We start from the raw sequence: 16,500 nt of genomic DNA on the forward strand, positions 1-16,500 counted from the left end.
TAAGACATTTTACATATTAAATGCGGAGCCTTGTGCTGAAACTGTACCTGTATACAAACAAGTCAATGAGTTATTGCCAGAATATTATGAACGCACTTTTTCCTAACCAATCTATGGTAGTATCAGAGATATCAATTACGATAACTCTTTCACAACAGTTTCTCTGGCAGACAGAATGTTAGCTATGTTGAACGAAGCAGGAATAAAATACTTTGATTCTATCGGGCCAACTCACCAGGAGTGGATATGGGAAAACCCTTGCCTAACAACTTTGTAAAAACCACCAAGAGAAAAGACTCTCATAACCTGGGATGCAAATCAGTATAAAGAGTCAAGTGCGTCACGTTCTTGGTAAACCGGTATGTTCTGTAATCGGTACAGAGCAGCTACATGACTCTTGAACGCTCAAAACGCAAACTGTTTTCCTTGTATAGACTAAAAGACAGAAAAACAACTAAATTATTATATAAAAAGTGTTCTTTGCCGTTTTGTGAAGTCTGAAAACAATAGCTACAAATGGCCTAATCTTCACATCGATTTTTACACATGTTTACTTTGTGTTTCCTGTACACATTTCAACTAAGTGTTATTATTTTATACAAATTGTATAAAAAAGTTTGGTTTTTTTAATAACTGTTCTTGGTTAAAGGTTTGAAGTATGTAAAAGACTATATTTTATTTGTAAATAATAAGTACTCACATATCTGCATAAAACTTTCCTGCTAATGAAATTTTGTTTTTTTATGTAACCATAAGGTATAGAATAATTTAATTTATTGTATTATTATCTGAAAGAAAATTGGGTCGATGGAACCCGGTGTACAGGGCAAGTGACCCTGACAAGGCTGTACACATGGAGGGCCAAAATCCCAATAAAAACAAACCCAGAAGAAAAGCTCCTGCGTGTATCGTAACATTCGTAAAGTCTAACTGGCTATAAGTGTTGGGGCAATAGTAAACGTGTTGTTATTCATGTTTCAAAGTCAGTACCGAAGCTTTTACTTGTCTTAATTTGTTTACTGATGGTGTACCTCTTTTTCAAAATTAAATTAAGTGGAAAGAAGCGGGTAACTGCTAGTTAACTTTAAATTGAGATTAATTGAACTCAAGTTCTAATGCTTCAATATCTTAATTTTATTTACATAACTATTCTTATTAGACTCCTTAACACTTTCACTGTGGCACGAGATATTATCAGATGTAATGATATATTTGATTACATTAATTACATACAACTATTATAATCCAAAAGTAGTAAGATGCGTTCACTGTAGTTATTTTATTAACCTCTTTGATCACTAACTTCTTTTCTCTATGGTATCTAGCTGTCATCCGTCGACCGTCGGCAGACTGTCAGCGATCGAGCGATTTATTCTGAAGGGGTGTTAATTTGTGTAATTGAACACAATATTGACATAACTTAAAAATTTTACTGAAAAAATATTGTGAGTTAATGAACTTTAAAGATAGTATAGTTTGAAGTGTTGGTTTTGGAGGTAAGCTATTATATTGACTAATTTTCACGTTAATACAGCGTAAGGTTAGTTGGTTCTATGATAGTGCCCTAAACATTAATTTTCTCTTAACATTACATTATTCCTAGTATTCAGATAATTATAATACTAGTGTGTAAACTTAATAGTATTTTGAAGTATTAATCTGTTCTCGTACTAGGCCTGTAGCAAATTTTGGCTTTAACATTACTTGTAAGGAGTAATTAAAAATAAGATTAAAGAGTTCTTCCCTGTAGCATGTTATTGATTAGTCATTGTTATATTACTTTCATATATAAACATATCAAGGTAGATCTAGTAAATTGCTAAGGAATACACTAAATATTACATTACTTAGCCTACTCAAAGCCAGATTGGGTATGTGGGATGGAAATACTGGAGGGTAGGGTACAATAAGCGGATCCGGTTTTTTATATCGAAGAATGTAATCATCGATACCTAATATTCGCATCTCAAATCCTAGACTATCAATCGATATAAAAGTATCTACAGTCCTCAATAACAATCATATATTTTAAATTAAAATATGAATTTAATATTTACAGTGATCAAACAAATTATTACAACCAAAATTAGGAAAACTGAAGACGACCATATTTGCTCCTATCACAGTTACAGTTGTTTCTTTCCCACAAATTTCACATAATGGGTTTTTCGGTACGAGTCCCACATGTTGAAGTCACGAAAAAATGTCTTATCATCTTTCAAAGCAATGTCTTGTAGTTTTCTAAAATTGACTGCTGTTTTTAATAATCAAATGTTACTTATATAAAATTGAAATATTACATTACGAGTATTATTTGAAAGTGTTTACAGCTGTTGATACAGATTATTAAAAGTTAAATTGTTCAAAATAATTAATCAATATCGTTTACCAATTTCGATATAAAAAACCGGGTCTGCTTATCGTACCCTACCCATACTGGATAACCATTAATAAGTGGCCTGACTAATATTCAATTTTTTTTGATTATATAGATCATTATTAGTCTTCTAATGCGATATAAAGAAATCAAAGTAACCTACATTCAATAATTTATATCACAACAATTTTATATGATTAAGGTATTTATATTATGATCAAGGTATTATATTTAAGGTATTAAGGTATAATAAGGGTGCTTATTAATCTTTAATAAGCGGCCTACACTCTTTATTTGGTTATTTTTATTGTATTTTCAATTGTTGTTATAAAGTGAAGTTGATATTATAATTTATTTAGCTTAACATAGGCCTATTATGATTTAAACTTATTAATTTTAGTAATGTTTAATGTAAACAGTAAACAACAAGAAATGACTAATATTTTTTTTAATTTGTAAATGGCGATGAATGTGAGGAAACTTTGAGGTATAAATAATTTAAAGCTCTTGACGAATGTTCCAGAGAAGTCTGAGGAGGGAATACCAACAGGCTGTCTAGCAGACTATCTTTGTCACTTTTTGCACTTAGGAAAGTGTGCTTTTTTGGGAGAATCGTTTCCTCCATTTCAGAAAGGGGGTTATTTTTTGTCCTGAGGGAAAAGGACGGTTTGTCCCCGTGCTTAGTCCTAAAAGGATCTTTTCACCTCCCTTATTTAAATTTGTGTCCTCAAAGTCCGAGGCTTTTACAGAAGACTATCAGATTTGAGGGCTCCTTTTCTCTGATGTCCTTGGGGCTGAGGAGATATGCTCCCAGGAATCTTTTCCAAATTTTTGAGATAGCAGGACAATTTAACCAAATATGCTCCGTTGATTTCTCCTCTTCTCCACAAAGTTATACATTCGTCAGTCTGTCTAGGAAAGTGCGCTTGTTTGGGAGAATATTTTTCTCCATTTCAGAAAGGCAATTACTCACTACTATCTGGAGAAGCTATAAATACTGGAATGTTTCTCTGATATGTAGGTCTAGGGAAAAGTTGGTTTTGTTAGTTTCTTGATGTTACTGGTAGATTTATTTATTTTAAATTTTAATGTATTATGTTAGCTGTTATGTTTTATAATTCTTGTTGCCTACAATGATTATGTAATATCGAAGTTGGATAATATATTTAATCTTTCGATAATATCAGTTAACTAATGAGTGTGGGCCGCTTATTAAAGTTTCCTCTATATAAGTCTTAATAAGAGAGATGTCAAGATCCTGATACCAATAATGATGAGAGGGTAAGTAAGAGTTCAAGAAGAGGCTACACAATTTTAATGTGTAACAAATATTGCTAAGTACATGTGCTAATTATAACATTTTATGATACTGAAGTACGGTACATTTTGTTTAGATCATTCAAACACATAGCATTAAATGTTTTATTTTGCAAACGAAAACAATCATATTTAAAATAATTCCTATAGCCTATTAATATATTATAATTTAATTTTTTTCAAATGAACTAATAAACATTTAGTTTTATATAACTAGGCATGATGGTTGATGATGGTAGATGCTTCAAGTAGGCTAAACAGTGCAGAATATAGATCCCTTAAGTCCCTGTTTATACCATTGTTTGATGAGAGATATTCTGCTGTTTGTTAACAAAACTACAATTTTATTAATAGGGATATTGAGCTTGAGAAAACTTAGTTGGTTGTTGAAGTGAGGTTTTTGGAAGTCAGGGGATGATTTTAGGCTGATGACCGGACTATTAATACAGATAAAACCCGATGATATACAACTTATGTCATGCTAACAAGTATATATTTACAGAAGATTGTCTGTTTGGTTTTAAAATTGTTTTAAAACCAATTTTGAGGTTTGCAAACCATTTGTCATAGCATATTTACTCAGAAGCCTGAAGTCTATTATATGTCCTGTATAGCATTGTAATCACTTTGTGTTTCTTGTTAGTTGAGCTATGTGCTGCTTTTTGTGGATTCATGGCAGGGTATTTTGGTATTCTCCAGTGACAAAAAAACGGTAGGCCTGCCTACTAATTGAGTTGTCTGCATGATCATTGATCATTCCTTTTTATATATGCTACATTATTAATTGACTATTTTGAAATAGTAAAACTTGTATATTTTTCCGGTGTATGACAACAGATACTTTTCTAGGGTAAAACTTATTTGTTTCCCAGTATGTTTTGTTATTTAACAAGTGCATATTTTAAATATCCAAGCCTGAAAATTATGTAGGTCTGGGTTTAAAAAAGATTTATTATTTTTTTAAATGTGAGTTGCTTACACTTAAGTATTTACAAATAAAATTATTTGCATCACTCCAATAAAACACCCACAAAATGTTATTTGTAAAGTTATCTCTATGATTTATGTATTATCAGTTCAGAAATAAATACTTATATATAATTAATTAAAAATGATAATAAATATCAAGTTGAATCTTCAATATTATTTTGATATTAAACCATACTCAAATAAAAACTTCATCTAACAAAAATATAACATTTCTTAATAATTAAAATAGAATATTTTAAAACCATTTCTAATACTAAGGTTCTTTAGAAAAACAACAAAGCAAATTCTATCTTTATATTATGTAGAACAATGATTGTATAAATATTGAAAACGTTGTGTAAAATGTCTAAAATTGGGTTGATAGTTTTCGAAACAGACTGGGAGCAAATAACCTGGCATCAAAAATTTAAGGCTAACAAAAAGTAGAATAACTCTGTAAAGATGAATTTTCATATTTATATTAATTTAGACCTGTTCAATTTTCTCATATTATTCAGAATCAATTATTGTACTGACATTTTGCTGCAGAGTTTTGAATCAAATTGTTTAGCAATTATTTGTTTAAGAATTTCTTCTTTAAAGTTAGAAACATATTCACTATACAATTGTAGATCTAGCATGTATAGTGTTTAGAGGGTAACATCAGTGACCATTTGCAGAATATCCAATTTGATTGAATTTAATGCTTACCTATCTTCATGATTGTTTACTGAATATTAAGTTAAAGTTAATGTTATTTGCTATTGTGTTCTTAATTAATTATTATGTTGTATAAAATAAAGAGTTACATATCTGGTTAATGGTATTAAATTTGACTTTGTTGATAAAGACTTTTATAATATAGAACTTAATGTCCTTATCAAGGTAATACAAATACTACTTTTTGGTGTTGTTTTAGGATTAAAATGTAATTTTAAGACATTTATTCTTGTGTTTATTTTCATTAACTTAACCATTTCAGAGATATTAAGGGTTTGAGTGCGAATCCTTCTTCCACTAAATGGATTAATATAAATGAGGTTTGCCATCTATTTTACATGAAAAATATAAAAGTTCAGAAATTGATGGATACTCTACTGGATATTTTTTTAACTATTTGGTGGTTATTAAATTTTTAATTTTTTTGCCAATTTTTTAATATGTGGTCAACTCAGACATTAAAAAATACACAGTTTTTTTTCTGATAATTTCAAGCATAAGACGTAAACATTAAGAACAAATTTTATGACATCCTTCTTAATAGTGGGATGCATCCATAAATAGATTCAAATAACATGGCTGGCAGACTTCTCAATTAATCTATTCAGTAGAAAAATGTTTCACTACACAAACCTTAAATATGTATGAAAAAGTTAGGTGCATGAAAAATAATACAATAATAAAAATGTCTTAAAATAGCATTTTATACTACAAATCAGAACAAAATAATGGCGAGGGAAACAGGATTTTTCAATTTAATACCACTCTTGAAACTTTGTTTTGGGTTTTCTCAACAATAGAGATTATCCCTGACAAGTTTGTTGAAATCAAGCCACTTCTTGCGTTTACATTTGTGTCTCATTGTACATTTCCGAGAATACCTTTTTCACATGCCACAACATTATTTTCATTTACCTAATAACTCGATGAGACTGAGGTTTCAATAGATTGTTATGACAATATATGTATAAAAAAAAATTTGTAAATGTGGTAAAACATATCAAGATTAATGATTGTCTAAATGTCTCCACTGGGATATCCTAGAAGTGGTGTGTGGGGACATTTATCTTATAACAAAAAGAAGGTTGAGTTGATTTAATTTATATATGACAGATTCTTCGTATATTCTTCTCACAGAATGTTCAATAATCTTCAGTCATAGCAAGGTTAATCTAATCAATTTATTAAGTTTCTGCCAAAATATAATGGGGCTAGTTATGTTTTTTTCTTGATGTTCAAAGTTCTTAAGTTTAGAATCCGGTTATCTTGATAAATTGATTGAGATATAATCTCGACCAATTTTATAAATGAGAACCTTAATGCAGAGATCAAGTAACATTCACCACGTATGAGTTCACATGAATTCACATGAAGTCACCGTCATGGACCCTAAATCTAGTATAGGTCAGGGACGTCGGACACTTATTTGTTCTAGTGGGTAGATGAGCATTGGGCTTAAGAAAACCGGGGTTAAAATCCTCTGTGGGATCAAGGATTTTATTCAAGTTGATCTGCTCACCTTAAAAATCTTCATCACTAAATAATTTAATTTCATTATTGTTCATGTTCATTGTATTATAATATGAGTAGAGTAAAAGTTATCTATTTCAATTTAATTATATTATCACTGCCGTACAAAGAAATAAAATACCAATTTCCCTTCTTGTATTCATCTAATTTAACTATACTCATTTCTATTACTTATTTAAAATAAATAAAATGTTTCTGGTGCTGTTTTTTGCAGAATGGATCCGTTTGTTATAACTCCACCAGAGCGAGCAAGGTTCGAATCCCAGTTCCAGGCTCTAAAGCCCATCAATGGCATCGTCACTGGAGACCAGGCCAAAGGGTTCTTGCTACAGTCTCAATTACCAATGCCTATCTTGGGCGCTATCTGGTGAGATATTTGATGATGTAGGAAATCAAATATTGTATGAGTTTTATGAAAGTGAGACGTTTATTGGATTGCGTTGCTGATCATTACAATTTCAATATTTGTTTATTATTCATATAAGTATTATTTTTGTGATGCTATCAGAGAACCTATTGTCTGATATTAGCAAATTGCTCTTTTTTGCTAATTTTTTCAGTGTTCCTATCCGTTTGACTCTGAAATTCTCATTAAATGACCTTCCTGTACATCCTGTTGGTGAAATATGTGGCTATGATTGTCAACGTATTTCTTTAAATGCTTCTGTTACCTTTTTTCCATAACTGAATGACATGTAAGTGATGTTAGTTTTTCTGAAATTCCTACAATATGTACTCAATCTCCTAGACCCCATTTTTTATTAACATTGAAACTTTTGTATTATTGTTACAACAAGATGTGTAACATATAATTTGTAAATTCTTTATTTAATATTGAAAGCTTAAAAAGTGCAAATTGTCTGTAAAAACCTAGCAAAGGCTGAACCAGTGGTTGAATTGTTAAGCAGATTTTCACTATTGATGGTTGATACTGTTTTTCCATCATAGAAATATTAAAGCTATATAATTAATGTAAATCAAAATACAGTACTATTAAAAAAAACATTTTATAGGTTATTCAGAAACAAATTATAATTTTAGTTACATCGTTCGAATATTAAAAAGTATATATACTTCAGAGAAAAAACTGAAAAGTTTAGGATGCGTATTGATTATATCTCCAATAATGCTACCGAGTGTAAAAGTGCATTAGGTTTAACATTGTTCTTTTGGGTGAAAACTAAAAGTTGTTTCATCAAAGTTAGCTCTTAAGAGTTAAATATAAAGCTTTCTTGTTGCAAATCCAATTTATAATACATCAGAACATTTAACAAAAATAAGTGCATGTTTGCATGTATGGTAAGTTAATTTATTGTATTAATGCATTACCCTTATTTTGAGAAATTTGGCACTGGTAGATTGTCTAAAACCTTCACTGCTGGGTTTATACTGAAGCACAAACTGATGTCCTAGCCTCTGCGCTGTAAGGCATCTGCCGCAGTCAGCGTGTTAGTACTGTACATGATCATGTTTTTATATTTTTAATACTTAATATTAGCTCATCATTTTCTTGTTTTATTCATTTCAGATGTATGAGTCTGTTTATACACATCATTAATACTGTACATACATGTCATGTTAAGGGATGTAGATCTACTACAGTAGTCTGTTGTGTGTACAACATCGAAGGTCTGTGCCCCAAACTTAAAGTGTTAAAATGGAAACTCTTCATTTGATACAAAAATCCAAGCATTTCGGCTCAAAACAGAGGTTTTTGTCAGTATAATATAATAGATTAAGATTGAATTGAACAAAAAAATCATAACTATTAATTCAAACGTTAGAATAAGAGAAAATTATGTGAGGGTTTGGATTTTTTACTCATGTTTGTCTTTGTCCAAAATGTATAAATGTATGTATTGTGATTTGTTCTAATGCTTCAGTTAATATATGGAACAACCTTGATCTTGAAAACTTAGGAAATGAATTAAAAGTAAAAAAAAAACTTGAATATCCCTAAAAACGCTTTCTTCTTATTGTGATTCAAATGATAATAAATGAAGGGTTGCTTTTTAAATATTTTGAGTTTGTTTCACTTTATGCTCTTGAGAAATCATAAAAATTGCTAAGTATGTCAATATGGGACATTTAACGAGGTGTAATTACAGTTTAATTTTTCAATATATATCTTTTCAGTGTTAGTTGGACATTTGGACCGTCCTTTATACTTCATCTACGATCTTATTTAGACATCCTAACACTAGCAATCATAAATGCAGTTAAACTTATTACTTGTGATTGTGCTTGAATATGTGTGAAATTAAAAATAATGATTTTTTAATGCACCATTAATATCTGATATTATCTATTAAAATAGTTATTGCCTATTGCTATTTAAAGTATTTTTTCAGGGGACTGGCAGACACAGATGCCGATGGAAAAATGAACATCAACGAGTTCAGCATTGCCTGTAAACTTATAAATTTAAAGTTGAGAGGCTTTGAAATTCCTAAAGTTCTGCCTCCATCCCTAATGCAATTAGCTCAGCACCCTGGTAATTATAATGCATATAGCGGTAATGTTTGTATTTCTTCTCATAATTAATTGTTATGTAAATTTTTTACTGATTTTGACTTATTTAGTTTTATTAATTTCCTTTCTTAACCTTATAAATGGAGTGTATATGTTGCTGTAGTGGCACAGTATTTAAGGTCCACTGGCAATATTTTTTTAGTATTTTTTGAGCATCAACCAATGCCCTAATGTTGCATGTTATACATTATTTTCTTTAGAAATAAATTCTTGAAAGAATTTAATAACCAAAAAGTTTTTAATTTTCAAATATATGATTTTTATTGAACTTTGTAAATAAAGAAATGTAATTTATGTCTAAACTCTGTCCTTTAATTTCATTTAGCTACAATTACAAAATAAGCATTTTTTTCTAGTTACGCTAATTAAAAAAAATACAATTTGTTTTATTTTATTAAATAGTTGATGTTTATGTAGATTTTTGAAAATACAGGGTGTCTATAAAAAAACTCTGGGGTTTAAAAAATTAATATTTTTAAAACTATGAGAGATAGCAACATTTGATCAATTCCTTTGAAACAAGCAGCTCAAAGAGTTTTACTCATACCAATTGGGAATGTTTCTCTCAACAGTTGGCAGCACTGCGGAGCGTTGACCTTGAAATGACGTAGCGGCTGCGGCAGGCAGTCAGTGTCGTCTGGACTGCCGCGCTATGGCGACCCCTCAACAAAAGGATCAGTGTGTTATTTGGCTCATAGAAACTAATTCTGTTGTTACTGTACAAAGAAACTTTCGACGTAGCTATGGTGTTGACCCGCCTACAGACAAAACAATTCGTCAGTGGTTAAGTGCGTTCAAGGAAACAGGAAGTGTTTTGAAGCAAAAGTCGCCGGGTAGGCCGCGTGTGTCTCAAGAGAATGTAGACAGAATCCGAGCTTCATGCACTCGAAGCCCTAAGAAACCGGTAACAAGACGCAGTCTGGAATTGGGGTTACCAAGATCAACAGTCCATAAGGTAATTCATAAAAGACTTTGTTTAACTGCCTATAAGATTCAACTTTTACACCATATCAAACCGGCAGACAAGGTTAAGAGATTCGACTTTTCTGTTTCCATGCTGGCTAAAATTGATGAAGATAATGATTTTTTTAAAAGTGTGGTTTTTAGTGATGAAGCTACTTTTTATGTGAACGGAACTGTAAACAGGCATAATTGCAGAATTTGGGGTTCACAGCCGCCCCATGAGTTTATTGAGTACGAACGTGACACGCCCAAAGTGAATGTTTGGTGTGCTCTTATGCATGACAGAGTCATAGGTCCCTTCATTTTTGCCGAAAGGAATATCAATGGTGATGTCTATTGTGACATGTTAGAGGAGTATGTTTATCCTCAGTTGGATGACATTGAGGCTGAGAAAGGTTTAGTTTACTTCCAACAAGATGGGGCGCCGCCACACTTCAGTTTGCGTGTGCGTGAGTCACTGGACGCTCGTTTCGGTAACAGGTGGATTGGAAGGGAAGGACCTATTCCATGGCCACCAAGGAGCCCTGATATGACTCCGTTGGACTTTTTCTTCTGGGGGCATATCAAGAATCTTGTTATGCGGAGAAAATTCGAAATGTTCGCCATCTCAGGGAACGAATAGTGAATTGCGTGGCGTCCGTTCCCCCAGACATGCTCGCCAGGACATGGGAAGAGGTAGAATACCGTTTCGACGTGTGCCGTGCCACTAACGGAGCTCACATTGAACTTTACTAAGTTGTTAAAAAATCTTGAAAATGTAAGCTTTCTAATCATGTATAAAACATGTATGTACGTTTTTTACTTTATTAAAATATTTTGTCTTAAAACCCCGGAGTTCTTTTATAGACACCCCGTATAAAAAATATTTTCAAATTTCTTAGAGAATACTCAAAAAACAAATGAAATGCCAGTAAGCAAGATCCTCTCATAATTTATACATAATTCTGTTGATATAAGTATAAATTAAATAAATAATATATTAGACTATCGCTCATTCTTCTTGTAATAGCTGAGTGATCATGTTTTAAACTTTAAAAGTACATTAGAGTCATTCCATTTAATTTTATAGGGCCAATGTACTGAAACTAGATTATATTAAATTAAGTTTAATATAGAATTAAAGATAAAATTGTCTTTAGCTATTGTTACACATGGAGTAAGTTAGGCTAGCATATACATGATATTACATTGAAAACATTTAAGCTTTGTTTTGTACTATATTGTATTGTAACGCCATTATTTATCTATACAAGTGAAGCACATGCACATTTTTTTGTTCAAAATCAATTTGGCTCCCCAACAGGGAGGTCCAGGTAATCTTATTTCAGATTATCAAGATTCTAGTATATATCAGGACTAAGGGTCATGCCTTGTTTAATATTAACTCTTAAAGTATTCATTTTTCAACGGTGCTGTCACCTGGTATTACCGGATTTTATTTGCTACGCTCAGAGTTCCTCCACATTCAGTATACATGTACCATGTTTCTCATCCTTCACGATCAACTTTAGCAACATCTTCATTTACCAAACTGCCACCAGAATCTCCTGATTCGTCATAACAGATTTTGGTTAATAAATTAAGTCCACATCCAGATCGCCATCATTCCCAGAAAAGTTATACACTGCTGAATGCCTATTTTACAACAACCCTTTTGGGAAAATTCATAAAACGTCCTTATAAATATTACAAATAATTCCTGCTATAACAACTGAACCACAGCCAAATTAGAAGAAAATAACAGTAGCAACTTCAAAAATGAAAAAAAAAACTATAAAACAATAATGTTCTGTTTCTAAAATCAAGGAAAAACATCACCATGTGCTTTCGTGATAGTTCCTTAGTTTGACCATGGCAGTGGTGTAGCATTTGAACAATACTACTCTGGATTTGTAGTAATTGAAAACGACACTACTACAAGCCCACGTGTACACCTGCCAGGCATCATGTTGCCAAGCAGCTGCTTGGCATGTAATACCACAGACCTAGCAGTTGAACGCAAAGTGGGATCGCTTATTTTAACACGGGCATGGCAGTTAAGGGTTTAAATACTATGCCCTTGTTTGTGTTAATACTATTGCTTCCTTTATGATTTAAAACCATAGCAGAATAGTAGCTAAGGCTTATTGTAAATATAAAATAAATATTTTTTAATAGACACCTTTTAGTAAAGTAGTAAGAAATAAGAATCAAGATTGACAAAGAACTAAAATGTTAAGTTTTGTATTTCGTACAATTACAATTATTGTTTTATATTCAATATTTTGCATTATTTTTGAGTATATATTACTACACAATGTAGTAATATCAGCAGCAGACACACTCACAAACATTTTATGACCTGAAGGATAGTTCATTCACTTTTTCACTCGAGTTTATATAACCGACCTGTATTCGCAATGCGGTAAATACAGCGTCAGCTGTCCACCCACAGGCTTGACAGGTAGTAATTTGGTACAAAGATAAATGAAGGTAATTTAAATAAAATTCAACGAAACTGGTATTTAGGTTAGTTATTATTCTCTCTAACCATATGGATTTAAGTGAAATCTAAAAGTACTTTCACAAGTTGTGTAAACAAGCATGTACATTTGTGCCTCATAAGTGACACACCCATTTACTTGCACATATCACTTTAAGGGTTTCGTATTTTTTGTTGTAAAGTTATTTATATAGTAACCATTGTCAGCTTTACCAGTGTTATTCCTGGTAATAACTTTTGTATGTGTTCTGAATATTTTGCAATAGTGTAGTATTATCTTAATTGATTGGATGTAAGTAAATATATTGGAAAGTGGGTGTTATAAGGTGCAGGCGGTTTTGAATACAGTAACACAAATATATTAGTTATAAATTAATAGATAATGGTAACAGTAACAGTATGAAGATTAGCAATTTTTAAACATCATTTTACTTAAAGTTGCCACCCTGAGCACACAAATAAACAATTATCTTATTATCGTATTTAATATTAACAATTATCGTATTTAATATTAAGTTGAAATTTTAACCATCTATGGTCAATATATAATGGATACAATTATGTGTTCTAAAATTAAAAACTTAAATACTGGTATGACCAACGTAATTCATTTGTATAATACACATAATAAAAATGATATTTTAATTCCTCACCATAGGCTAAATTTTTACACAAAAAAACCAACATACATTGGATCCAAATTTCTTAAATCCATTCCACTTGCTATCAAACACGAAACTGAACATAAAATATTTAATAGAAAGCTTAAGGCATACTTGATAGACAAGGCTTTATATTCATTAGATGAATATTTTGATTTGCAAATCAGGTAGTTTTATTTTAGTTTTATTATAGGCTTATTTTGTATTAGATTTTAGCTAGTTTAAACTGACACTATCCAAATGTTACATCATTGTAACTAAAACAAATAAAGATTTTTTGACTTTGACTTTATATTTTAATTCAGTTTTTTTTCTTAATGAATTAACTTTAATTAATTTTCAAACAAACCCTAGTTTGTCTGTGATTTTTGAATAATTTTGTACTCTGTACAAATGTACACATAAAACACAACCTAAAGCATTGTGAATGTTTAGTTTAGCTCCATTTCACCTACCGCTTATTGCAATGTCTGAAATCTGACACTGTCGAGCACTGTGGAAAAAATATGTATTAGCTTATTTAGTAATATTGTAGTACATAAGAAATGTTTACATTTAATTTTTACAATAATAGTCGTATGTTGAATTGATGCATAGTTGTAAAAGAACTGAACTTTTGTAAAATGTTTTATGTATAATATAGAGATGAGGAAAAACAAAAATAAATCAAAATTGTATTTTCAACAAGTTTTTAAAATAAACTAAAAGGTTTCCTACAATAAAAGACTAAATAATAATTAGTTCTATAATCATATAGATTCATAATTCCATTCAGGTTGTAATGATAATTTGTAATAGTGAACTGTGATAGATGAGAAACTATAGGCCCCACTTTTTTATGTCTGAATTTTAGAAGTATTTATACATCTCTATTAGAATGTAAAATTAAAAAAAATTATCACAACCTAAATGTGATCTGAATGGATTATGAATGTGTATAAATGTATGAGCAATAATTTGATTTGACTCTGTTATCTGTTTTAGCGCCTAGATTTTTAATTATATAATTTAATTAATGCAGTTATTTTCTGCTCTTTAGCCTTGTGTTGAAACATTTTAGTTTCACATATATTTATCAACACATTATAATATATTAACGGTTATATAACTAAAAAAAAAAAATATCAAAAATTTTGTTTTCATAACATTTTTAAAATTTCTTTACTATTACAACGTATTAAATATTTAATATGACAATAAATGAACATAAATTGTTAAATATTGAATATGACAATAAATGAACATAAATTGTTAAATATTGAATATGACAATAAATGAACATAAATTGTTAAATATTGAATATGACAATAAATGAACATAAATTGTTAAATATTGAATATGACAATAAATGAACATAAATTGTTAAATATTGAATATGACAATAAATGATCATAAATTGTTAAATATTGAATATGACAATAAATGAACATAAATTATTAATTTAACAATATTCATAATTCAATAGTTTGAATAAATTAATCAATAATTTAAGTAATAAATTTCATGGAGTGCTTTAATGGAGGAATATTTGGTGTCTCCAATATTATTGAAGGTTATATTATTAAAGAAGATAGAATTTTAAAATATATTACTGAAATAATTGTCTTTTATTTTAACTGAGTTAAGACATATAATTTGTTATCACTATCAAATGTTTAGTTGCAATTAAAATATTTATTCAACATAATTATAGTACATTAATTAATCTGATTTACTATTTTTTTACAAACTGTAAAATATTCTGATATGTTTATATACAAGTTGAAATTAAATTGATATAATAAAAACAAAACATAAAACTTGTATAAAACTATTTCTATTTTACTTTAATTTGATTTGACTTAAGGGTTTTAGCTATAAAGTCTCAGATCACAGGGATAAATTTTACAAACCAAGCATAATAGTTCCTGAATTTTAAAGTTTTAGTGACTCCTTTTAACCAGGAAAAAGCTATAGCTTCCCTTTTTATACTAAAACCATATTATTTAAATGGGTGTGTAACTTTGTTGTTTGTTGTAGATAGTAGGTATTTTTCTTAGCTTTCGAGGACAATGAAATGGCAGAATAGTCAGTGTTCAATATGGTATGATTTTATTTGTGATTGTCTTCAATGCCCAAATTAAGTCCTACTGGATTCTTTTCAATTGTTCTTTATTGATGTGAAATTGATCAAATTAAAAAAAAGGCATAATTTAAAATAAATAAAAAATATGTAAGACAAAATTATGTTGTTACAGTTAACTTTTTATACATACAGAAAATACAATTAACCCATGATTAATACAGAAGTTCTTTATTTTGAAATATGTGTTAGTAAAATGTCTTTCTTGTTGTAGGATCGACTCCAGCAGCACCTCCTGCCATGGTAAAGCCTCCTGTACCTCCAGCTCCAACAGTAGGGGTCCCTCGCCCCATCATCTCCCCCCCATCAGGAGGCAGCACTCCCAAAGTCACTTCTCCTCAACAGGCTCCTCTTGTAGGTTTGGTGGGTGCTCCTCCAATCCCTCCCCAGCCCGCCATCACCTCCCAACCTCTATTGGGAATGTCTGCTGCCCCACAGCCTCCTGTAGCCAATGTTCCTCCACTGAGTGCCATACCTCCTCTAGCTGCTGTCCAACCGATAGCCAATGTTGCACCTCTTGCAAACATTGCACCGATGCCTAATATTCCATCAATGCCCACTGTCCCACCCATGCCCAACATCGCACCGATGTCAAGTGTCACACCGGTCCCTGGCGTTCCACCATTGTCCAGCATTGCACCTATGCCCAACATTGCGCCAATGCCCAGTGTTCCACCAATGCCTAGTGTTCCACCAATGCCAAATGTCACACCACTAGCCATGGTTCATCCTAACACGATGTCTCAGCCACCTCTTGTACCAGCGGGCGTTACTAGCATCCCAACCTCAGCAGGTTTGTTTATTTTTAAATAGGCATTCATAGTTT

General features: G+C 30.9%; 1 protein-coding gene across 1 annotated transcript in view; it reads left to right on the forward strand.

Annotated features, from left to right (window-relative positions):
- Positions 1 to 1,335: 1,335 nt before the first annotated feature.
- Positions 1,336 to 16,500, forward strand: part of LOC124359078 (intersectin-1) — a 131,505-nt gene continuing 116,340 nt past the window's right edge. Inside the window, exons 1-4 of the mRNA XM_046811502.1 lie at positions 1,336 to 1,496; positions 7,128 to 7,280; positions 9,265 to 9,407; positions 15,889 to 16,467. Coding sequence (XP_046667458.1) covers positions 7,129 to 7,280; positions 9,265 to 9,407; positions 15,889 to 16,467 — 874 coding nt within the window. The 5' untranslated portion in view covers positions 1,336 to 1,496; position 7,128. The remainder of the gene's footprint in view (positions 1,497 to 7,127; positions 7,281 to 9,264; positions 9,408 to 15,888; positions 16,468 to 16,500) is intronic.

This window comes from Homalodisca vitripennis, chromosome 4 (assembly GCF_021130785.1).
Source record: "Homalodisca vitripennis isolate AUS2020 chromosome 4, UT_GWSS_2.1, whole genome shotgun sequence".
NCBI classification, from domain to species: Eukaryota; Metazoa; Arthropoda; class Insecta; order Hemiptera; family Cicadellidae; genus Homalodisca; species Homalodisca vitripennis.